The 27,456-nt window shown below is 42.7% G+C and overlaps 1 protein-coding gene across 1 annotated transcript in view; it reads right to left on the bottom strand.

Annotated features, from left to right (window-relative positions):
- Positions 1–547: 547 nt before the first annotated feature.
- PLEKHM1 (pleckstrin homology and RUN domain containing M1) overlaps positions 548–27,456 on the bottom strand; it is a 42,280-nt gene continuing 15,371 nt past the window's right edge. The window contains exons 3-12 of the mRNA XM_075834575.1: positions 9,355–9,599; positions 8,079–8,690; positions 6,762–7,017; positions 6,126–6,294; positions 5,192–6,049; positions 4,972–5,117; positions 4,633–4,826; positions 4,377–4,440; positions 4,133–4,290; positions 548–2,211 (exon numbers count right to left, since the gene is read on the bottom strand). Of these exons, the coding sequence (XP_075690690.1) occupies positions 2,103–2,211; positions 4,133–4,290; positions 4,377–4,440; positions 4,633–4,826; positions 4,972–5,117; positions 5,192–6,049; positions 6,126–6,294; positions 6,762–7,017; positions 8,079–8,690; positions 9,355–9,599 (2,811 nt within the window). The 3' untranslated portion in view covers positions 548–2,102. The remainder of the gene's footprint in view (positions 2,212–4,132; positions 4,291–4,376; positions 4,441–4,632; positions 4,827–4,971; positions 5,118–5,191; positions 6,050–6,125; positions 6,295–6,761; positions 7,018–8,078; positions 8,691–9,354; positions 9,600–27,456) is intronic.

The following is a 27,456-nucleotide window of genomic DNA, read 5'->3' as shown; positions in this document are numbered from 1 at the left end:
GTGTACGAGCCGCACTGCCCCGATGGGAGGAGGACACTAGTCCCGGGTGTACGAGCCGCACTGCCCCGATGGGAGGACACTAGTCCCGGGTGTACGAGCCGCACTGCCCCGATGGGAGGAGGACAAGTCCTGGGTGTACGAGCCACACTGCCCAGATGGGAGGAGGACACTAGACCCGGGTGTACGAGCCGCACTGCCCCGATGGGAGGAGGACACTAGTCCTGGGTGTACGAGCCGCACTGCCCCGATGGGAGGAGGACACTAGTCCCGGGTGTACGAGCCGCACTGCCCCGATGGGAGGAGGACACTAGTCCCGGGTGTACGAGCCGCGCTGCCCCGATGGGAGGAGGACACTAGTCCCGGGTGTACGAGCCGCGCTGCCCCGACGGGTGGAGGACACTAGTCCCGGGTGTACGAGCCGCACTGCCCCGATGGGAGGAGGACAAGTCCTGGGTGTACGAGCCGCACTGCCCAGATGGGAGGAGGACACTAGACCCGGGTGTACGAGCCGCACTGCCCCTGATGGGAGGAGGACACTAGTCCCGGGTGTACGAGCCGCACTGCCCCGATGGGAGGAGGACACTAGTCCCGGGTGTACGAGCCGCACTGCCCCGATGGGAGGAGGACACTAGTCCCGGGTGTACGAGCCGCGCTGCCCCGATGGGAGGAGGACACTAGTCCCGGGTGTACGAGCCGCACTGCCCCGATGGGAGGAGGACACTAGTCCCGGGTGTACGAGCCGCACTGCCCCGATGGGAGGACGACACTAGTCCCGGGTGTACGAGCCGCACTGCCCCGATGGGAGGACACTAGTCCCGGGTGTACGAGCCGCACTGCCCCGATGGGAGGACGACACTAGTCCCGGGTGTACGAGCCGCACTGCCCCGATGGGAGGAGGACACTAGTCCTGGGTGTACGAGCCGCACTGCCCCGATGGGAGGAGGACACTAGTCCCGGGTGTACGAGCCGCACTGCCCCGATGGGAGGACACTAGTCCCGGGTGTACGAGCCGCACTGCCCCGATGGGAGGAGGACACTAGTCCCGGGTGTACGAGCCGCACTGCCCCGATGGGAGGAGGACACTAGTCCCGGGTGTACGAGCCGCGCTGCCCCGACGGGTGGAGGACAGTAGTCCCGGGTGTACGAGCCGCGCTGCCCCGATGGGAGGAGGACACTAGTCCCGGGTGTACGAGCCGCACTGCCCCGATGGGAGGAGGACACTAGTCCCGGGTGTACGAGCCGCACTGCCCCGATGGGAGGACACTAGTCCCGGGTGTACGAGCCGCACTGCCCCGATGGGAGGAGGACACTAGTCCTGGGTGTACGAGCCGCACTGCCCCGATGGGAGGAGGACACTAGTCCCGGGTGTACGAGCCGCACTGCCCCGATGGGAGGAGGACACTAGTCCCGGGTGTACGAGCCGCACTGACCCGATGGGAGGAGGACACTAGTCCCGGGTGTACGAGCCGCACTGCCCTGATCTTCTACACACAGCAGCAGCTTCCGATCACATATTTACGGTGTCGCCAGAATCCCACTTTTCGTCAGTCATTATGGAAAAATCTAAAAGGTCACATTGCCCCGGGGGAAGCCTGCGTGATAGGCCTCATCTGTGTAACTTCTAAAACATCAGAAATATGGCAATAAAATATAAGTACCCAAAACCACCAGTCATTAGAAAAAAATAAAGCATACATATAGTGTCATGAGCGAGATAGATCCGCGATCCGCTCCTATAGACACGTTATCTGCCCCTGGAGGAGAAGGCACGAGATCAGACGCTTCCAGTACAAAAATACCCAATGATACAAAAATACCTTTAAACCAGAGAAGGAACTCTGCGGGGAGCAGGGTGCCTGATGGGAGTGCTCCTCCAGCCCGGCAGGGTGTCTCCTGGCAACAATTACCCTGCGAATAGGAAAACGGCATGGCAGAATAGAGACTATGGGAGACGAGCACTTCCATCTTTGACCGCAGCACGCGCTCCGTGTACGAGGCCTCAGCTCCAGCCACAAATGTCAGGGAGTTCGTGGGATTATGTACAAGAATAAAGTGACAAACAGGAGATGGTCCGGCTCTGTGGACGTGGCTCGTGGCTCCATTCACATCCTTACCCGCTGCTCCTGGAACTTCCTCCGCCTCTCACATCGTGGGCACAGGGTAGCAGAGGTTTTGCAGGGTTTATGAAAGACGGCTTTACAGTCACCACACCTAGGAAAGAAAAGAAGAGGCTGAGCTGCTGCCAGAGGGGCAGGAAACACGCACCATTAACCGCAGCATAAATGGGGTTAGAGTGTCGATGGTTTAACTTCATTAAGACTAATCACTTACTAACGTGTGGTCTGCAGCAGAGACGTGTCTGTCAGTCTTACATGTAGCCCCTCGACCATGCTCCAGCTGTTAATCTGTGATTGTGTGACGAACACGTAGTTATCTCTCCGCTCCGTAGTGTACAGGACATCACACGCCGCTTATCTCCACCACTCCCCACTCCTCTCCCTGTATTACAAGACCTCACATGCCGCTTATCTCCACTACTCCCTACTCTCCTCTCCCTGCAGTACAGGACATCACACGCCGCTTATACCCACTGCTCGTTGCCTGTGGAGAGATCATGCATTGGTTGCTCTGCTGAGGCACAGAGCAGGGGCTTAGTGGGGGTTCTGTTCATCATAGATTGAGGAGATCTGATCTAGGGGAGATCACGTTACTTCTATGGGGGTGTCTGATATTGAAGGGAGGTTTGTCGCCTTTTTTTTATCCAAGATGATTGTATGACTTTCACATGGTAAACGGCGGAGCGCTGAGATTTGCACCTTTCTTGCGGCTGCCACCGCTTCTTCAGACCTTTACTGCTGTCAGGAAGTCTCTGCTTCCAGGGGCAGCCGTCAGATTCTGAGGAGTCATCAGCCTAGGACAGCAGGTCGTCCCTGAGCCGTGTGACCCAACGCTTTCCAAGCCAATAAGGGGACCCCTGCATTCCCGGTCCTTTCATAATCTTGTGATTTGCGCCCTATGATAAGAACACCCCAGCAATACGGGGAGACGCACGAGTACATCATCATCATCATCATCCTCCTCATCCGGCCAGACGTGGGGCCAGCGGCTTCTGTCTTCTGGAATAACGAGAATATCGGGTCAAAACTATCAGCTCCCGTTTCCCAAAAGGATATTTTTATTTTACTAAAGAGATCGACTTGATGATCCAGTCCAGAAACCTGAACAGCTCAAGCTGAGAATTCACTGCAGCAGCTGCACACAAGCGGCAGGAACAGAATGGCGGCCCCTTATCTTCAGCCTGTATAAATCTCCTCTTGAATCACTGTCGAGATCTGGGGGGGGCCTTAGTGCAAAACAGTCCAGAATCCTAAAAACCTCCTCCTGGAAGCTGCATCCTGGATGGACAGAAAAGGACCAAGGTGGAGGGATTGAGAATGGCCAATTATGACCTCCACTCTTACCTGCTTCTAGGGGTCAGCGCCACCGCTGCTCTCATGGGGGACATCCTATCGTTTTCATCTGTTGGAGCTCTGACGAGGATGATGACGAGGATGATGACGAGGATGATGACGAGGATGATGACGAGGATGATGACGAGGATGATGACGAGGATGATGACAGTCTTCTGCTTCATCTGTCAGATGTTAGAGGTGATCTTCTCTTTTAGGGTTTTTGGCCCCTGCTCAGCGGGCTCGCTGTGGTCACCGGACCTCTGTCAGGGGTGTGTCGGTGGTGCAGACCGATCATTGATCAGTATATATAATCAGCGGAGGTCCAGGAGTCAAAAAAGAAACACTGATGGCCAAAACAGATGATGGTTGTGCCCCCTTTAGAGGTTCATGAGGAAACGGGACGGCAATACTCAGAACGCTGAAAGGTGCGCAGACCCGAACACCGACGTCGCTGCCAACAAGTCTCCAGCACATTCAATGTCCGCAAATACGGATCATCCAGGTGATTGACCTCTTCTCCCCCCACTAGACTAGAGGACTGGAGCGCCCGGTCCCTAATATGAGACCCCACATTCTCTGCTTTACGACAGGGACATGAATTGTTTGGTGAATATCAGCGGCACAGGAGTCGTCTTGTGTGAATGGAGCGGATGACAGGGACGCTGCGGTTCATCACTCACCTTGTTGTGGTCTCTAGCTGGAAGGGGTAGATGATGTCATCCTGGTTGCAGATTTGACAGATGAAGCCTCTTTGGCTGCACACATCACACCTGTACACATGACTGCTGGCAAACTGCAGGGCCGACTGCAGGAAACCCTCAAACACTCCGTCAGAGATCTGCAAGAAACACTCACAATCACCCGGAGCAGACGACGCTCCCTCTACGGGGAGGGCAAGCCGTGGCGGGTACAGAGGTAACGCACCTGCTGAAGGTCCTGCACACTGTAACTATGAGCACAGTCCAAGAGGTAATGGCGCTGGTCTAGGCTATGAAAAAAAAAAGATCATTAGAGGCAGCGCGGAGCACAGCGTCACGAGGAGGGGTCTCATTACTCGCTGCCAGCGCGGAGCACAGCACCACGAGGAGGGGTCTCATTACTCGCTGCCGGGGCGTAGCACAGCGCCACAAGGAGGGGCCTCATTACTCGCTGCCAGGGCGGAGTGACATCTAGTGTTCACCTTGTGCTGAGCTCCTGCAGCGCTCCGCTGCGACACGTCATCAGGTACTCCCCCAGCAGCCGCAGCTTCTCCCGGCTATGGCTGATCTCACACATGGTCTGCGTGTGCCGGTAAAGTCGCTCATTTAAGCACCTGAGGTTAAAGATGGGCTCAGCCCGCACCATGTTCAGGAAGTTTAGAGCTGGTCTGGACACCTGCAGAGAGGAGAGAAAGGGGCTCATTACATGTACAAGAAACAGTCAGGAGTCCGGACGAGCAGAGGGCGAGCAGAGGGCGAGCAGAGGACAGCCCCGGTGCTGCTGTAATACGGAGAATGAGACGGACACCTCCAGTACTCACCGCGCGCTCCAGCAGATCCCAGTTATGCACAATCCTGGAGGGGATAATGGACACTTCATCCTGATGACACAAGTCACAATAATACAAACCGGAGAATGAACACAACTTGGCCTTCCCAAAGTGAAATCCAATCTGTTTATGGCAGCCTGCAACGAGAGGAGGCATGTAACACCCAGACCGAGAGGTGGAGGCCGCGACAGCCCGCCCTGCCCCCACCCACCTGCACACTTAAACTTCTGCGTGTCCAGCCCCCGCTCGGTGGGAATATGCAGGAGGTACTGGAAGAGCAGGTGATCCCTGATGTGAGGTTTTAGCTGGATGCTCGCAGCCCTCAGAAGCAGCACAGAATCATCTTCCAATTCCAGGAACACGGCTCGGACAAGCTCTCTCCAGGCTTTGGCTTCAGCTGCGTTCTCCGCCTGCAACTGCAAGGAGCCCTTAGTGGTCACCAACCGAAAGCAGGAGGGACTTCCGAGGCTGGAGTCCGGCAGAATGTCCTTCACCATCTCCGCCGTGTAGATATTGTCCAGCGCCTTCTCACTGCTTCGGGGTAGGAAACATTTCAGTGCTCGCTCTGACAACGAGAAGATGAACCTTGTCCACGATTTGTGGATCTTCATGAACAGAACGGACTCTCTTAAAGCATCGGGCTCCACTTCCACTTGAAGAGTCCAATCAAGCCCCTGGTCGGAGGACATACTCTCCCCGGGAAGCACAGGACTTGGAGGGGAGTCCGGACAATGTAAAATCTCCCAACAGTCATCTTGCTTTGGTCGAAACGTTTGCACAGCTTCCTGTATTCTGTCCACCCAGTCTTGGGCCTCGTCTTTAGATGGTGCCCTCAGGTACAATCTTTTATTGGGAAACTGAAGGTCAAAGCGACCATCACTGTGTGCAGGGCCGACTGACTCACAACGCAACAGGGAACAGCTCTCCGCACAACTCTGCTCGTCTCCCTCCACGTGCAGGCGAAACTCATACGGCGTCAGCTCACAGTAATAAGGCTTGTACAGACCCAAGGCACTTTTACGTTCCAGAGAGCCCAGCATCAAAAGGCCACGGAACGGGTTGGGCAGTCCTGTGGAAAACATTAGAATCAGCACAAAACCATAGATGAAAAGCCACATGGAAAGCACGGAACAGGTTGGAAATACCGATCTGCCTGCGGTGGACGACATTAAAGGCTGCACCAAGAGGCTTCAGCGGCTCCGATCTGGCAATATCAGGGGGCTGCAAGGCCAAGTACCCAATACTGTATTCATCTACTGCAATACAAAGAGATTCTCTCTGGAAATCATCTTCAGAAATCCAACTCTGGCTTTTCTGGAACAGATGAAAAAAAACAAAAGATATTTTATTGGGGAGACAGGCGCAGAGAGGGAGACAGGCGCAGAGAGGGAGACAGGCGCAGAGAGGGAGACAGGCGCAGAGAGGGAGACAGGCGCAGAGAGGGAGACAGGCGCAGAGAGGGAGACAGGCGCAGAGAGGGAGACAGGCGCAGAGAGGGAGACAGGCGCAGAGAGGGAGACAGGCGCAGAGAGGGAGACAGGCGCAGAGAGGGAGACAGGCGCAGAGAGGGAGACAGGCGCAGAGAGGGAGACAGGCGCAGAGAGGGAGACAGGCGCAGAGAGGGAGACAGGCGCAGAGAGGGAGACAGGCGCAGAGAGGGAGACAGGCGCAGAGAGGGAGACAGGCGCAGAGAGGGAGACAGGCGCAGAGAGGGAGACAGGGTTCAGATTGAAGCTTTTTCCTTCTCCACAATAGTTACGGACACTACATCAAATACTCACCGGGAGGTCTGCAGTCTGAGAAGCCTCCGATGAGGGACACTTATTGCTGACGGGGGCCTGTACATAGGGGGCATGCATTGAATTTGCCGGCGTGGAGGGAGAAAGGGGCAGCACACAAATAGTGAGGTGGTGATCTTGGGAGCTATCATTGTCGGGTCTTGTCTCTGATCGGTCTGGAGTCGCTGATGCTGCTTCGTTGCATTTCTCGTCAGCTTTTAGAGAGCACAGAGTGTCAGACATCTCAGCGCCCGTGTCCCTGTGGAAGAAAGAGGGTTAAAGAGGCTCTGTCACCAGATTTTGCAACCCCTATCTGCTATTGCAGCAGATAGGCGCTGCAATGTAGATTACAGTAACGTTTTTATTTTTAAAAAACGAGCATTTTTGGCCAAGTTATGACCATTTTTGTAGTTATGCAAATGAGGCTTGCAAAAGTCCAAGTGGGTGTGTTTAAAAGTAAAAGTCCAAGTGGGCGTGTATTATGTGCGTACATCAGGGCGTTTTTAATACTTTTACTAGCTGGGCGATCTGATGAGAAGTATCATCCACTTCTCTTCAGAACGCCCAGCTTCTGCCTGATCACTGCTGAGACGTCACTCACAGGTCCTGCATCGTGTCAGACGAGCGAGGACACATCGGCACCAGAGGCTACAGTTGATTCTGCAGCAGCATCAGCGTTTGCAGGTAAGTAGCTACATTGACTTACCTGCTAACGCCGATGCTGCTGCAGAATCAACTGAAGCCTCTGGTGCCGACGTGTCCGACACGATGCAGGACCTGTGAGTGACGTCACAGATCTGCACTGCCAGAAGCTGGGCGTTCTGAAGAGAAGTGGATGATACTTCTCATCAGAACGCCCAGCTAGTAAAAGTATTAAAAACGCCCCGATGTACGCACATAATACACGCCCAGTTGGACTTTTAAACACACCCACTTGGACTTTTGCAAGCCTCATTTGCATAACTACAAAAATGGTCATAACTTGGCCAAAAATGCTCGATTTTTAAAAATAAAAACGTTACTGTAATCTACATTGCAGCGCCGATCACAGGCAATAGCAGATAGGGGTTGCAAAATCTGGTGACAGAGCCTCTTTAAAGATCAGCTGTCAGCTTCTACTAGCCACCTATTCCTATCCACACTACAAGATGAGAGCAGTCCCGGCAGCCACCTCTTGGTACCACGGCTATGACCAGTGATGGCTGCCACCACACGACACAAGGTTCTCCCATTCATGTGAGCTACAATTAAGAAACCAGAAGTGGAAATAACGTCTGTATCCCGTCTCATCCACAGTTCACGAACGCCACCCATACTTACTCCATGCCAGCATAAGTACCCCCCACATCATCACACGTGTCTTCTGGTAGCTGCAGAGGAAATGCAGACATCTGGGGGGATGTGGGAGCCGCCGGGCCCTGGTTTACAGGTTGTTCATCAGATCCCAGGCTGGAGGAAAGCTGGGAGGATGAGCTGCTATTATCCAGGCTCAGAGAAGACTCCTCCAGCTGCCTCTTAGTGTTACTGATCAATGAATTGTTGGTGTCATCAGAGCCAGAAGACTGGGAGACAGAGTCCAGGGATTTCCTCCTGTGCGGCTCATACTGAACAAAGCGCTCAGCGTCGTCCGGCCACAGCCCTGATAACGCCAGCGGGGAAGCCGTCCACTCATTCAAAATAGAAGACTTGTACGATAGAGAGAAGACCAAGGACGAGAGGCCCTGCAGATAGCTGAGAACAACGTCACAGTCCTCTGCATCCAGCAGCAGCGCAAACGGCTGGTAAAACTCCACCAAACGAGACTTCTCCCTCTGTAGTGTCAGGAAATAACATTCCATCAGAGATTCATTAAGAGCCAAGCGCAACCAGGAGCGGCAGCGGCCCACGTCACTGGTGATATAACTTATGGCCTCCAGCTGAGCGATGACGTCACTGCAAGACAAGCAAGAGAAAAATCAAGCACCAACCCGCTGACAGTATGGAAAATACACAATATAAAGGAGGAGAGTATACATAGACAGAGCATAGACAGAGCAGAGACCAGCATAGACAGAGCAGAGACCAGCATAGACAGAGCAGAGACCAGCATAGACAGAGCAGAGACCAGCATAGACAGAGCAGAGACCAGCATAGACAGAGCAGAGACCAGCATAGACAGAGCAGAGACCAGCATAGACAGAGCAGAGACCAGCATAGACAGAGCAGAGACCAGCATAGACAGAGCAGAGACCAGCATAGACAGAGCAGAGACCAGCATAGACAGAGCAGAGACCAGCATAGACAGAGCAGAGACCAGCATAGACAGAGCAGAGACCAGCATAGACAGAGCAGAGACCAGCATAGACAGAGCAGAGACCAGCATAGACAGAGCAGAGACCAGCATAGACAGAGCAGAGACCAGCATAGACAGAGCAGAGACCAGCATAGACAGAGCAGAGACCAGCATAGACAGAGCAGAGACCAGCATAGACAGAGCAGAGACCAGCATAGACAGAGCAGAGACCAGCATACAGAGTAATGACAGGACAGAGTATACAGAGCAGAGACCAGTATACAGAGTAGAGACCAGTCGAGTTGTATCCCTCAATATACTGACCGGTGACTGACAGCTTTCAGTAGAGGCCAGAAGGCCGGTTGCGGTAAGGCGATGCCGCGCCCTTTGTTTTTTCTCCTGTCAGTTTGTGTTCTTATAAACTTCACGTTCAGGCCATGGATGAAGACGGCTTCCAAGGCCACACAGAATCCATTAGCATCGTCATCATCGCTGGTGATGACATCATCAGTGGTCACATAGCGCATCTGAAGGGCGCGGAGCGAAGATGATAACTTTCTTGTTATATTCTGTCACCATTAGAAGAAAATAAAAGCATTAAAGGAAATCTACGGAAAAACGGCGGATTGTTTACATCAAGCTTTTAACTGGTTGAAGACACAGGACGAGAATAGTCGTTCTGAGGGGCCGGTGCTTTCTCGTCCTGTGTGACAGCCAGCGTGCCGGAGCGATCAGCAGCACTACAACAGATGTAATAAACAGCCACAGCCCCGCTCTAACGGCCGAGAGAAGAGAAAGCTCTTCACTCCGCTGTTAACCCCTTGAATCCCGCCAAAGAATGTAAGAATATATGTATGTATATGTATATATATATATACATATATATATATATATATGGAGTACATCAGGGTATATGTAATGTGTTAGGAGTACATCAGGATATACAGTGAAGGAAATAAGTATTTGATCCCTTGCTGATTTTGTAAGTTTGCCCCCCACTGTCAAAGTCATGAACAGTCTAGAATTTTTAGGCTAGGTTAATTTTACCAGTGAGAGATAGATTATATAAAATAAAAAAAAAACAGAAAATCAGTCAAAATGATCTCTATTTATTTGCATTGTGCACAGAGAAATAAGTATGTGACCCCCGACCAACCATTAAGAGTTCAGCCTCCTCCAGACCAGTTACTGCTCCAAATCAACTTGGTGCCTGCATTATAGACAGCTCTTACATGTCACCTGTATAACAGACTCCTGTCCACAGACTCAATGATCAGTCTGACTCTAACCTCTACAACATGGGCAAGACGAAAGAGCTTTCTAAGGATGTCAGGGACAAGATCATAGACCTGCACAAGGCTGGAATGGGCTACAAAACCATAAGTAAGACGCTGGGTGAGAAGGAGACAACTGTTGGTGCAATAGTAAGAAAATGGAAGACATACAAAATGACTGTCAATCCACATCCATCTGGGGCTCCATGCAAAATCTCACCTCGTGGGGTATCCTTGATCCTGAGGAAGGTGAGAGCTCAGCCGAAAACTACACGGGGGGAACTTGTTAATAATCTCAAGGCAGCTGGGACCACAGTCACCAAGAAAACCATTGGTAACACATTACAATCCTGCAGTGCCCGCAAGGTCCCCCTGCTCAAGAAGGCACATGTACAGGCCCGTCTGAAGTTTGCAAATGAACATCTGGATGATTCTGAGAGTGATTGGGAGAAGGTGCTGTGGTCAGATGAGACTAAAATTGAGCTCTTTGGCATTAACTCAACTCGCCGTGTTTGGAGGAAGAGAAATGCTGCCTATGACCCAAAGAACACCGTCCCCACTGTCAAGCATGGAGGTGGAAACATTATGTTTTGGGGGTGTTTCTCTGCTAAGGGCACAGGACTACTTCACCGCATCAATGGGAGAATGGATGGAGCCATGTACCGTCAAATCCTGAGTGACAACCTCCTTCCCTCCACCAGGACATTAATAATGGCTCGTGGCTGGGTCTTCCAGCACGACAATGACCCGAAACATACAGCCAAGGCAACAAAGGAGTGGCTCAAAAAGAAGCACATTAAGGTCATGGAGTGGCCTAGCCAGTCTCCAGACCTTAATCTCATCGAAAACTTATGGAGGGAGCTGAAGATCCGAGTTGCCAAGCGACAGCCTCGAAATCTTAATGATTTACAGATGATCTGCAAAGAGGAGTGGGCCAAAATTCCATCTAACATGTGTGCAAACCTCATCATCAACTACAAAAAACGTCTGACTGCTGTGCTTGCCAACAAGGGTTTTGCCACCAAGTATTAAGTCTTGTTTGCCAAAGGGATGAAATACTTATTTCTCTGTGCACAATGCAAATAAATATATAGAATTTTGACAATGTGATTTTCTTTTTTTTTTTTTTATATAATCTATCTCTAACTGGTAAAATTACCCTAGCCTAAAAATTCTAGACTGTTCATGATTTTGACAGTGGGCAAACTTACAAAATCAGCAAGGGATCAAATACTTATTTCCTTCACTGTATGTAATATGTGAGGAATACATCAGGGTATATGTAATATGTGAGGAGCACATCAGGGTATATGTAATATGTGAGGAGCACATCAGGATATATGTAATATGTGAGGAGTACATCAGGGTATATGTAATATGTGAGGAGTACATCAGGATATATGTAATATGTGAGGAGTACATCAGGATATATGTAATATGTGAGGAGTACATCAGGGTATATGTAATATGTGAGGAGTACATCAGGGTATATGTAATATGTGAGGAGTACATCAGGGTATATGTAATATGTGAGGAGTACATCAGGGTATATGTAATATGTGAGGAGTACATCAGGAGATATGTAATATGTGAGGAGTACATCAGGGTATATGTAATATGTGAGGAGTACATCAGGGTATATGTAATATGTGAGGAGTACATCAGGGTATATGTAATATGTGAGGAGTACATCAGGGTATATGTAATATGTGAGGAGTACATCAGGGTATATGTAATATGTGAGGAGTACATCAGGGTATATGTAATATGTGAGGAGTACATCAGGATATATGTAATATGTGAGGAGTACATCAGGATATATGTAATATGTGAGGAGTACATCAGGATATATGTAATATGTGAGGAGTACATCAGGATATATGTAATATGTGAGGAGTACATCAGGGTATATGTAATATGTGAGGAGTACATCAGGGTATATGTAATATGTGAGGAGTACATCAGGGTATATGTAATATGTGAGGAGTACATCAGGGTATATGTAATATGTGAGGAGTACATCAGGGTATATGTAATATGTGAGGAGTACATCAGGGTATATGTAATATGTGAGGAGTACATCAGGGTATATGTAATATGTGCGGAGTACATCAGGATATATGTAATATGTGAGGAGTACATCAGGGTATATGTAATATGTGAGGAGTACATCAGGGTATATGTAATATGTGAGGAGTACATCAGGGTATATGTAATATGTGAGGAGTACATCAGGGTATATGTAATATGTGAGGAGTACATCAGGATATATGTAATATGTGAGGAGTACATCAGGATATATGTAATATGTGAGGAGTACATCAGGATATATGTAATATGTGAGGAGTACATCAGGATATATGTAATATGTGAGGAGTACATCAGGGTATATGTAATATGTGAGGAGTACATCAGGGTATATGTAATATATGAGGAGTACATCAGGATATATGTAATATGTGGGGAGTACATCAGGGTATATGTAATATGTGAGGAGTACATCAGGGTATATGTAATATGTGAGGAGTACATCAGGGTATATGTAATATGTGAGGAGTACATCAGGGTATATGTAATCTGTGAGGAGTACATCAGGGTATATGTAATCTGTGAGGAGTACATCAGGGTATGTGTAATATGTGAGGAGTACATCAGGGTATGTGTAATATGTGAGGAGTACATCAGGGTATGTGTAATATGTAAGGAGTACATCAGGGTATATGTAATATGTGAGGAGTACATCAGGATATATGTAATATGTGAGAAGTACATCAGGGTATATGTAATATGTGAGGAGTACATCAGGATATATGTAATATGTGAGGAGTACATCAGGGTATATGTAATATGTGAGGAGTACATCAGGATATATGTAATATGTGAGGAATACATCAGGATATATGTGAGGAGTACATCAGGATATATGTAATATGTGAGGAGTACATCAGGGTATATGTAATATGTGAGGAGTACATCAGGATATATGTGAGGAGTACATCAGGATATATGTAATATGTGAGGAGTACATCAGGGTATATGTAATATGTGAGGAGTACATCAGGATATATGTAATATGGGAGGAGTACATCAGGGTATATGTAATATGTGAGGAGTACATCAGGGTATATGTAATATGTGAGGAGTACATCAGGATATATGTAATATGTGAGGAGTACATCAGGATATATGTAATATGTGAGGAGCACATCAGGGTATATGTAATATGTGAGGAGTACATCAGGGTATATGTAATATGTGAGGAGTACATCAGGGTATATGTAATATGTGAGGAGTACATCAGGATATATGTAATATGTGAGGAGTACATCAGGGTATATGTAATATGGGAGGAGTACATCAGGGTATATGTAATATGTGAGGAGTACATCAGGATATATGTAATCTGTGAGGAGTACATCAGGATATATGTAATATGTGAGGAGTACATCAGGATATATGTAATATGTGAGGAGTACATCAGGATATATGTAATATGTGAGGAGAACATCAGGATATATGTAATATGTGAGGAGAACATCAGGATATATGTAATATATGAGGAGTACATCAGGGTATATGTAATATGTGAGGAGTACATCAGGGTATATGTAATATGTGAGGAGTACATCAGGGTATATGTAATCTGTGAGGAGTACATCAGGGTATATGTAATCTGTGAGGAGTACATCAGGGTATGTGTAATATGTGAGGAGTACATCAGGGTATGTGTAATATGTGAGGAGTACATCAGGGTATGTGTAATATGTAAGGAGTACATCAGGGTATATGTAATATGTGAGGAGTACATCAGGATATATGTAATATGTGAGAAGTACATCAGGGTATATGTAATATGTGAGGAGTACATCAGGATATATGTAATATGTGAGGAGTACATCAGGGTATATGTAATATGTGAGGAGTACATCAGGATATATGTAATATGTGAGGAATACATCAGGATATATGTGAGGAGTACATCAGGATATATGTAATATGTGAGGAGTACATCAGGGTATATGTAATATGTGAGGAGTACATCAGGATATATGTGAGGAGTACATCAGGATATATGTAATATGTGAGGAGTACATCAGGGTATATGTAATATGTGAGGAGTACATCAGGATATATGTAATATGGGAGGAGTACATCAGGGTATATGTAATATGTGAGGAGTACATCAGGGTATATGTAATATGTGAGGAGTACATCAGGATATATGTAATATGTGAGGAGTACATCAGGATATATGTAATATGTGAGGAGCACATCAGGGTATATGTAATATGTGAGGAGTACATCAGGGTATATGTAATATGTGAGGAGTACATCAGGGTATATGTAATATGTGAGGAGTACATCAGGATATATGTAATATGTGAGGAGTACATCAGGGTATATGTAATATGGGAGGAGTACATCAGGGTATATGTAATATGTGAGGAGTACATCAGGGTATATGTAATATGTGAGGAGTACATCAGGGTATATGTAATATGTGAGGAGTACATCAGGGTATATGTAATATGTGAGGAGTACATCAGGGTATATGTAATATGTGAGGAGTACATCAGGGTATATGTAATATGTGAGGAGTACATCAGGATATATGTAATATGTGAGGAGTACATCAGGGTATATGTAATATGTGAGGAGTACATCAGGATATATGTAATATGTGAGGAGTACAACAGGATATATGTAATATGGGAGGAGTACATCAGAGTATAAGTAATCTGTGCGGAGTACATCAGGGTATATGTAATATGTGAGGAGTACATCAGGGTATATGTAATATGTGAGGAGTACATCAGGGTATATGTAATATGTGAGGAGTACATCAGGGTATATGTAATATGTGAGGAGTACATCAGGGTATATGTAATATGTGAGGAGTACATCAGAGTATATGTAATCTGTGCGGAGTACATCAGGATATATGTAATATGTGAGGAGTACATCAGGGTATATGTAATATGTGAGGAGTACATCAGGGTATATGTAATATGTGAGGAGTACATCAGGGTATATGTAATATGTGGGGAGTACATCAGGGTATATGTAATATGTGGGGAGTACATCAGGGTATATGTAATATGTGGGGAGTACATCAGGGTATATGTAATATGTGAGGCGTACATCAGGATATATGTAATATGTGCGGAGTACATCGGGGTATATATAAGCTGTGAGGAGTACATCAGGGTATATGTAATATGTGAGGAGTACATCAGGATATATGTAATCTGTGAGGAGTACATCAGGATATATGTAATCTGTGAGGAGTACATCAGGATATATGTAATATGTGAGGAGAACATCAGGGTATATGTAATATGTGAGGAGTACATCAGGGGTATATGTAATATGTGAGGAGTACATCAGGATATATGTAATATGTGAGGAGTACATCAGGACATATGTGAGGAGTACATCAGGGTATATGTAATATGTGAGGAGTACATCAGGGTATATGTAATATGTGAGGAGTACATCAGGGTTTATGTAATATGTGAGGAGTACATCAGGATATATGTAATATGTGAGGAGTACATCAGGATATATGTAATATGTGAGGGGTACATCAGGGTATATGTAATATGTGAGGAGTACATCAGGATATATGTAATATGTGGGGAGTACATCAGGGTATATGTAATATGTGATGAGTACATCAGGGTATATGTAATATGTGAGGCGTACATCAGGATATATGTAATATGTGAGGAGTACATCAGGATATATGTAATATGTGCGGAGTACATCGGGGTATATATAAGCTGTGAGGAGTACATCAGGGTATATGTAATATGTGAGGAGTACATCAGGATATATGTAATCTGTGAGGAGTACATCAGGATATATGTAATATGTGAGGAGTACATCAGGATATATGTAATATGTGAGGAGTACATCAGGATATATGTAATATGTGAGGAGAACATCAGGATATATGTAATATGTGAGGAGAACATCAGGATATATGTAATATATGAGGAGTACATCAGGGTATATGTAATATGTGAGGAGTACATCAGGGTATATGTAATATGTGAGGAGTACATCAGGGTATATGTAATATGTGAGGAGTACATCAGGGTATATGTAATCTGTGAGGAGTACATCAGGATATATGTAACATGTGAGGAGTACATCAGGATATATGTAACATGTGAGGAGTACATCAGGGTATATGTAATATGTGAGGGGTACATCAGGGTATATGTAATATGTGAGGAGTACATCAGGATATATGTAATATGTGAGGAGTACATCAGGATATATGTAATATGTGAGGAGTACATCAGGGTATATGTAATGTGTGAGGAGTACATCAGGATATATGTAATATGTGAGGAGTACATCAGGGTATATGTAATATGTGAGGAGTACATCAGGATATATGTAATATGTGAGGAGTACATCAGGGTATATGTAATATGTGAGGAGTACATCAGGATATATGTAATATGTGAGGAGTACATCAGGATATATGTAATATGTGAGGAGTACATCAGGGTATATGTAATATGTGAGGAGTACATCAGGATATATGTAATATGTGAGGAGTACATCAGGGTATATGTAATATGTGAGGAGTACATCAGGATATATGTAATATGTGAGGAGTACATCAGGATATATGTAATATGTGAGGAGTACATCAGGGTATATGTAATATGTGAGGAGTACATCAGGATATATGTAATATGTGAGGAGTACATCAGGGTATATGTAATATGTGCGGAGTACATCAGGGTATATGTAATATGTGAGGAGTACATCAGGGTATAAGTAATCTGTGAGGAGTACATCAGGGTATATGTAATATGTAAGGAGTACATCAGGATATATGTAATATGTGAGGAGTACATCAGGATATATGTAACATGTGAGGAGTACATCAGGATATATGTAACATGTGAGGAGTACATCAGGATATATGTAACATGTGAGGAGTACATCAGGGTATATGTAATATGTGAGGAGTACATCAGGGTATATGTAATATGTGAGGAGTACATCAGGATATATGTAATATGTGAGGAGTACATCAGGGTATATGTAATATGTGAGGAGTACATCAGGATATATGTAATATGTGAGGAGTACATCAGGATATATGTAATATGTGAGGAGTACATCAGGGTATATGTGATATGTGAGGAGTACATCAGGGTATATGTAATATGTGAGGAGTACATCAGGATATATGTAATATGTGAGGAGTACATCAGGATATATGTAATATGTGTGGAGTACATCAGGGTATATGTAACATGTGAGGAGTACATCAGGATATATGTAATATGTGAGGAGTACATCAGGGTATATGTAATATGTGAGGAGTACATCAGGGTATATGTAATATGTGAGGAGTACATCAGGATATATGTAATATGTGAGGAGTACATCAGGATATATGTAATATGTGAGGAGTACATCAGGGTATATGTGATATGTGAGGAGTACATCAGGGTATATGTAATATGTGAGGAGTACATCAGGGTATATGTAATATGTGAGGAGTACATCAGGATATATGTAACATGTGAGGAGTACATCAGGATATATGTAATATGTGAGGAGTACATCAGGGTATATGTAATATGTGAGGAGTACATCAGGATATATGTAATATGTGAGGAGTACATCAGGGTATATGTAATATGTGAGGAGTACATCAGGGTATATGTAATATGTGAGGAGTACATCAGGATATATGTAATATGTGAGGAGTACATCAGGATATATGTAATATGTGAGGAGTACATCAGGGTATATGTAATATGTGAGGAGTACATCAGGATATATGTAATCTGTGAGGAGTACATCAGGATATGTGTAATATGTGAGGAGTACATCAGGGTATATGTAATATGTGAGGAGTACATCAGGATATATGTGAGGAGTACATCAGGATATATGTAATATGTGAGGAGTACATCAGGATATATGTAATATGTGAGGAGCACATCAGGATATATGTAATATGTGAGGAGTACATCAGGGTATATGTAATATGTGAGGAGTACATCAGGATATATGTGAGGAGTACATCAGGATATATGTAATATGTGAGGAGTACATCAGGATATATGTAATATGTGAGGAGTACATCAGGGTATATGTAATATGTGAGGAGTACATCAGGATATATGTAATATGTGAGGAGTACATCAGGATATATGTAATATGTGAGGAGTACATCAGGGTATATGTAATATGTGAGGGGTACATCAGGGTATATGTAATATGTGAGTAGTACATCAGGGTATATGTAATATGTGAGGAGTACATCAGGATATATGTAATATGTGAGGAGTACATCAGGATATATGTAATATGTGAGGAGTACATCAGGATATATGTAATATGTGAGGAGTACATCAGGATATATGTAACATGTGAGGAGTACATCAGGATATATGTAATATGTGAGGAGTACATCAGGATATATGTAATATGTGAGGAGTACATCAGGGTATATGTAATATGTGAGGAGTACATCAGGGTATATGTAATATGTGAGGAGTACATCAGGGTATATGTAATATGTGAGGAGTACATCAGGGTATATGTAATATGTGAGGAGTACATCAGGGTATATGTAATATGTGAGGAGTACATCAGGATATATGTAATATGTGAGGAGTACATCAGGGTATATGTAATATGTGAGGAGTACATCAGGATATATGTAATATGTGAGGAGTACATCAGGATATATGTAATATGTGAGGAGTACATCAGGGTATATGTAATATGTGAGGAGTACATCAGGATATATGTAATCTGTGAGGAGTACATCAGGGTATATGTAATATGTGAGGAGTACATCAGGATATATGTGAGGAGTACATCAGGATATATGTAATATGTGAGGAGTACATCAGGATATATGTAATATGTGAGGAGCACATCAGGATATATGTAATATGTGAGGAGTACATCAGGATATATGTGAGGAGTACATCAGGATATATGTAATATGTGAGGAGTACATCAGGATATATGTAATATGTGAGGAGTACATCAGGGTATATGTAATATGTGAGGAGTACATCAGGATATATGTAATATGTGAGGAGTACATCAGGATATATGTAATATGTGAGGAGTACATCAGGGTATATGTAATATGTGAGGGGTACATCAGGATATATGTAATATGTGAGGAGTACATCAGGATATATGTAATCTGTGAGGAGTACATCAGGATATATGTAATATGTGAGGAGTACATCAGGATATATGTAATATGTGAGGAGTACATCAGGATATATGTAATATGTGAGGAGAACATCAGGATATATGTAATATGTGAGGAGAACATCAGGATATATGTAATATATGAGGAGTACATCAGGGTATATGTAATATGTGAGGAGTACATCAGGGTATATGTAATATGTGAGGAGTACATCAGGGTATATGTAATATGTGAGGAGTACATCAGGGTATATGTAATCTGTGAGGAGTACATCAGGATATATGTAACATGTGAGGAGTACATCAGGATATATGTAACATGTGAGGAGTACATCAGGGTATATGTAATATGTGAGGGGTACATCAGGGTATATGTAATATGTGAGGAGTACATCAGGATATATGTAATATGTGAGGAGTACATCAGGATATATGTAATATGTGAGGAGTACATCAGGGTATATGTAATGTGTGAGGAGTACATCAGGATATATGTAATATGTGAGGAGTACATCAGGGTATATGTAATATGTGAGGAGTACATCAGGATATATGTAATATGTGAGGAGTACATCAGGGTATATGTAATATGTGAGGAGTACATCAGGATATATGTAATATGTGAGGAGTACATCAGGATATATGTAATATGTGAGGAGTACATCAGGGTATATGTAATATGTGAGGAGTACATCAGGATATATGTAATATGTGAGGAGTACATCAGGGTATATGTAATATGTGAGGAGTACATCAGGATATATGTAATATGTGAGGAGTACATCAGGATATATGTAATATGTGAGGAGTACATCAGGGTATATGTAATATGTGAGGAGTACATCAGGATATATGTAATATGTGAGGAGTACATCAGGGTATATGTAATATGTGCGGAGTACATCAGGGTATATGTAATATGTGAGGAGTACATCAGGGTATAAGTAATCTGTGAGGAGTACATCAGGGTATATGTAATATGTAAGGAGTACATCAGGATATATGTAATATGTGAGGAGTACATCAGGATATATGTAACATGTGAGGAGTACATCAGGATATATGTAACATGTGAGGAGTACATCAGGATATATGTAACATGTGAGGAGTACATCAGGGTATATGTAATATGTGAGGAGTACATCAGGGTATATGTAATATGTGAGGAGTACATCAGGATATATGTAATATGTGAGGAGTACATCAGGGTATATGTAATATGTGAGGAGTACATCAGGATATATGTAATATGTGAGGAGTACATCAGGATATATGTAATATGTGAGGAGTACATCAGGGTATATGTGATATGTGAGGAGTACATCAGGGTATATGTAATATGTGAGGAGTACATCAGGATATATGTAATATGTGAGGAGTACATCAGGATATATGTAATATGTGTGGAGTACATCAGGGTATATGTAACATGTGAGGAGTACATCAGGATATATGTAATATGTGAGGAGTACATCAGGGTATATGTAATATGTGAGGAGTACATCAGGGTATATGTAATATGTGAGGAGTACATCAGGATATATGTAATATGTGAGGAGTACATCAGGATATATGTAATATGTGAGGAGTACATCAGGGTATATGTGATATGTGAGGAGTACATCAGGGTATATGTAATATGTGAGGAGTACATCAGGGTATATGTAATATGTGAGGAGTACATCAGGATATATGTAACATGTGAGGAGTACATCAGGATATATGTAATATGTGAGGAGTACATCAGGGTATATGTAATATGTGAGGAGTACATCAGGATATATGTAATATGTGAGGAGTACATCAGGGTATATGTAATATGTGAGGAGTACATCAGGGTATATGTAATATGTGAGGAGTACATCAGGATATATGTAATATGTGAGGAGTACATCAGGATATATGTAATATGTGAGGAGTACATCAGGGTATATGTAATATGTGAGGAGTACATCAGGATATATGTAATCTGTGAGGAGTACATCAGGATATGTGTAATATGTGAGGAGTACATCAGGGTATATGTAATATGTGAGGAGTACATCAGGATATATGTGAGGAGTACATCAGGATATATGTAATATGTGAGGAGTACATCAGGATATATGTAATATGTGAGGAGCACATCAGGATATATGTAATATGTGAGGAGTACATCAGGGTATATGTAATATGTGAGGAGTACATCAGGATATATGTGAGGAGTACATCAGGATATATGTAATATGTGAGGAGTACATCAGGATATATGTAATATGTGAGGAGTACATCAGGGTATATGTAATATGTGAGGAGTACATCAGGATATATGTAATATGTGAGGAGTACATCAGGATATATGTAATATGTGAGGAGTACATCAGGGTATATGTAATATGTGAGGGGTACATCAGGGTATATGTAATATGTGAGTAGTACATCAGGGTATATGTAATATGTGAGGAGTACATCAGGATATATGTAATATGTGAGGAGTACATCAGGATATATGTAATATGTGAGGAGTACATCAGGATATATGTAATATGTGAGGAGTACATCAGGATATATGTAACATGTGAGGAGTACATCAGGATATATGTAATATGTGAGGAGTACATCAGGATATATGTAATATGTGAGGAGTACATCAGGGTATATGTAATATGTGAGGAGTACATCAGGGTATATGTAATATGTGAGGAGTACATCAGGGTATATGTAATATGTGAGGAGTACATCAGGGTATATGTAATATGTGAGGAGTACATCAGGGTATATGTAATATGTGAGGAGTACATCAGGATATATGTAATATGTGAGGAGTACATCAGGGTATATGTAATATGTGAGGAGTACATCAGGATATATGTAATATGTGAGGAGTACATCAGGATATATGTAATATGTGAGGAGTACATCAGGGTATATGTAATATGTGAGGAGTACATCAGGATATATGTAATCTGTGAGGAGTACATCAGGGTATATGTAATATGTGAGGAGTACATCAGGATATATGTGAGGAGTACATCAGGATATATGTAATATGTGAGGAGTACATCAGGATATATGTAATATGTGAGGAGCACATCAGGATATATGTAATATGTGAGGAGTACATCAGGATATATGTGAGGAGTACATCAGGATATATGTAATATGTGAGGAGTACATCAGGATATATGTAATATGTGAGGAGTACATCAGGGTATATGTAATATGTGAGGAGTACATCAGGATATATGTAATATGTGAGGAGTACATCAGGATATATGTAATATGTGAGGAGTACATCAGGGTATATGTAATATGTGAGGGGTACATCAGGGTATATGTAATATGTGAGTAGTACATCAGGGTATATGTAATATGTGAGGAGTACATCAGGATATATGTAATATGTGAGGAGTACATCAGGATATATGTAATATGTGAGGAGTACATCAGGATATATGTAATATGTGAGGAGTACATCAGGATATATGTAATATGTGAGGAGTACATCAGGATATATGTAATATGTGAGGAGTACATCAGGATATATGTAACATGTGAGGAGTACATCAGGATATATGTAACATGTGAGGAGTACATCAGGGTATATGTAATATGTGAGGAGTACATCAGGGTATATGTAATATGTGAGGAGTACATCAGGGTATATGTAATATGTGAGGAGTACATCAGGGTATATGTAATATGTGAGGAGTACATCAGGGTATATGTAATATGTGAGGAGTACATCAGGATATATGTAATATGTGAGGAGTACATCAGGGTATATGTAATATGTGAGGGGTACATCAGGGTATATGTAATATGTGAGGAGTACATCAGGGTATATGTAATATGTGAGGAGTACATCAGGGTATATGTAATATGTGAGGAGTACATCAGGGTATATGTAATATGTGAGGAGTACATCAGGGTATATGTAATATGTGAGGAGTACATCAGGATATATGTAATATGTGAGGAGTACATCAGGGTATATGTAATATGTGAGGAGTACATCAGGATATATGTAATATGTGAGGAGTACATCAGGGTATATGTAATATGTGAGGAGTACATCAGGGTATGTGTAACATGTGAGGAGTACATCAGGGTATGTGTAATATGTGAGGAGTACATCAGGGTATATGTAATATGTGAGGAGTACATCAGGATATATGTAATATGTGAGGAGTACATCAGGGTATATGTAATATGTGAGGAGTACATCAGGGTATGTGTAATATGTGAGGAGTACATCAGGGTATATGTAATATGTGAGGAGTACATCAGGATATATGTAATATGTGAGGAGCACATCAGGATATATGTAATATGTGAGGAGTACATCAGGATATATGTGAGGAGTACATCAGGATATATGTAATATGTGAGGAGTACATCAGGATATATGTAATATGTGAGGAGTACATCAGGGTATATGTAATATGTGAGGAGTACATCAGGATATATGTAATATGTGAGGAGTACATCAGGATATATGTAATATGTGAGGAGTACATCAGGGTATATGTAATATGTGAGGGGTACATCAGGGTATATGTAATATGTGAGTAGTACATCAGGGTATATGTAATATGTGAGGAGTACATCAGGATATATGTAATATGTGAGGAGTACATCAGGATATATGTAATAGGTGAGGAGTACATCAGGATATATGTAATATGTGAGGAGTACATCAGGATATATGTAATATGTGAGGAGTACATCAGGATATATGTAACATGTGAGGAGTACATCAGGATATATGTAATATGTGAGGAGCACATCAGGGAATATGTAATATGTGAGGAGTACATCAGGGTATATGTAATATGTGAGGAGTACATCAGGGTATATGTAATATGTGAGGAGTACATCAGGGTATATGTAATATGTGAGGAGTACATCAGGGTATATGTAATATGTGAGGAGTACATCAGGGTATATGTAATATGTGAGGAGTACATCAGGGTATATGTAATATGTGAGGAGTACATCAGGGTATATGTAATATGTGAGGAGAACATCAGGATATATGTGATATGTGAGGAGTACATCAGGGTATATGTAATATGTGAGGAGTACATCAGGATATATGTGATATGTGAGGAGTACATCAGGGTATATGTAATATGTGAGGAGTACATCAGGGTATATGTAATATGTGCGGAGTACATCAGGGTATATGTAATATGTGAGGAGTACATCCGGGTATATGTAATATGTGAGGAGTACATCAGGGTATATGTAATATGTGAGGAGTACATCAGGATATATGTAATATGTGAGGAGTACATCAGGATATATGTAATATGTGAGGAGTACATCAGGATATATGTAATATGTGAGGAGTACATCAGGATATATGTAATATGTGAGGAGTACATGAGGGTATATGTAATATGTGAGGAGTACATCAGGGTATATGTAATATGTGAGGAGTACATCAGGATATATGTAATATGTGAGGAGTACATCAGGGTATATGTAATATGTGAGGAGCACATCAGGGAATATGTAATATGTGAGGAGTACATCAGGGTATATGTAATATGTGAGGAGTACATCAGGGTATATGTAATATGTGAGGAGTACATCAGGGTATATGTAATATGTGAGGAGTACATCAGGGTATATGTAATATGTGAGGAGTACATCAGGGTATATGTAATATGTGAGGAGTACATCAGGATATATGTAATATGTGAGGAGTACATCAGGGTATATGTAATATGTGAGGAGTACATCAGGGTATATGTAATATGTGAGGAGTACATCAGGGTATATGTAATCTGTGAGGAGTACATCAGGGTATATGTAATATGTGAGGAGTACATCAGGGTATATGTAATATGTGAGGAGTACATCAGGGTATATGTAATATGTGAGGAGTACATCAGGATATATGTAATATGTGAGGAGTACATCAGGGTATGTGTAATATGTGAGGAGTACATCAGGGTATGTGTAATATGTGAGGAGTAGATCAGGATATATGTAATATGTGAGGAGTACATCAGGGTATATGTAATCTGTGCGGAGTATATCAGGGGTATATATAATATGTGAGGAATACATCAGGGTATATGTAATATGTGAGGAGTACATCAGGGTATATGTAATATGTGAGGAGTACATCAGGGTATATGTAATATGTGAGGAGTACATCAGTGTATATGTAATATGTGAGGAGTACATCAGGGTATATGTAATATGTGAGGAGTACATCAGGGTATATGTAATATGTGAGGAGTACATCAGGGTATATGTAATATGTGAGGAGTACATCAGGGTATATGTAATATGTGAGGAGTACATCAGGATATATGTAATATGTGAGGAGTACATCAGGATATATGTAATATGTGAGGAGTACATCAGGGTATATGTAATATGTGAGGAGTACATCAGGATATATGTGATATGTGAGGAGTACATCAGGGTATATGTAATATGTGAGGAGTACATCAGGGTATATGTAATATGTGAGGAGTACATCAGGATATATGTAATCTGTGAGGAGTACATCAGGGTATATGTAATATGTGAGGAGTACATCAGGATATATGTAATATGTGAGGAGTACATCAGGGTATATGTAATATGTGAGGAGTACATCAGGGTATATGTAATATGTGAGGAGTACATCAGGGTATATGTAATATGTGAGGAGTACATCAGGGTATATGTAATATGTGAGGAGTACATCAGGGTATATGTAATATGTGAGGAGTACATCAGGATATATGTAATCTGTGAGGAGTACATCAGGGTATATGTAATCTGTGCGGAGTACATCAGGGTATATGTAATATGTGAGGAGTACATCAGGGTATATGTAATCTGTGCGGAGTACATCAGGATATATGTAATATGTGAGGAGTACATCAGGGTATATGTAATATGTGAGGAGTACATCAGGGTATATGTAATATGTGAGGAGTACATCAGGGTATATGTAATATGTGAGGAGTACATCAGGGTATATATAATCTGAGAGGAGTACATCAGGATATATGTAATATGTGAGGAGTACATCAGGATATATGTAATATGTGAGGAGTACATCAGGGTATATGTAATATGTGAGGAGTACATCAGGATATATGTAATATGTGAGGAGTACATCAGGGTATATGTAATATGTGAGGAGTACATCAGGGTATATGTAATATGTGAGGAGTACATCAGGATATATGTAATATGTGAGGAGTACATCAGGGTATATGTAATATGTGAGGAGTACATCAGGATATATGTAATATGTGAGGAGTACATCAGGATATATGTAATATGTGAGGAGTACATCAGGGTATATGTAATATGTGAGGAGTACATCAGGGTATATGTAATCTGTGAGGAGTACATCAGGGTATATGTAATATGTGAGGAGTACATCAGGATATATGTAATATGTGAGGAGTACATCAGGATATATGTAATATGTGAGGAGTACATCAGGATATATGTAATATGTGGGGAGTACATCAGGGTATATGTAATATGTGAGGAGTACATCAGGATATATGTAATATGTGAGGAGTACATCAGGGTATATGTAATCTGTGCGGAGTATATCAGGATATATGTAATATGTGAGGAGTACATCAGGATATATGTAATATGTGAGGAGTACATCAGGATATATGTAATATGTGAGGAGTACATCAGGGTATATGTAATATGTGAGGAGTACATCAGGATATATGTAATATGTGAGGAGTACATCAGGATATATGTAATATGTGAGGAGTACATCAGGGTATATGTAATATGTGAGGAGTACATCAGGATATATGTAATATGTGAGGAGTACATCAGGGTATATGTAATATGTGAGGAGTACATCAGGATATATGTAATATGTGAGGAGTACATCAGGATATATGTAATATGTGAGGAGTACATCAGGGTATATGTAATATGTGAGGAGTACATCAGGATATATGTAATA

Source organism: Rhinoderma darwinii, chromosome 8 (assembly GCF_050947455.1).
Source record: "Rhinoderma darwinii isolate aRhiDar2 chromosome 8, aRhiDar2.hap1, whole genome shotgun sequence".
NCBI classification, from domain to species: Eukaryota; Metazoa; Chordata; class Amphibia; order Anura; family Rhinodermatidae; genus Rhinoderma; species Rhinoderma darwinii.
Note: the sequence above shows the minus strand (reverse complement) of the source record. Positions and strands in the feature narration are given on the sequence as shown.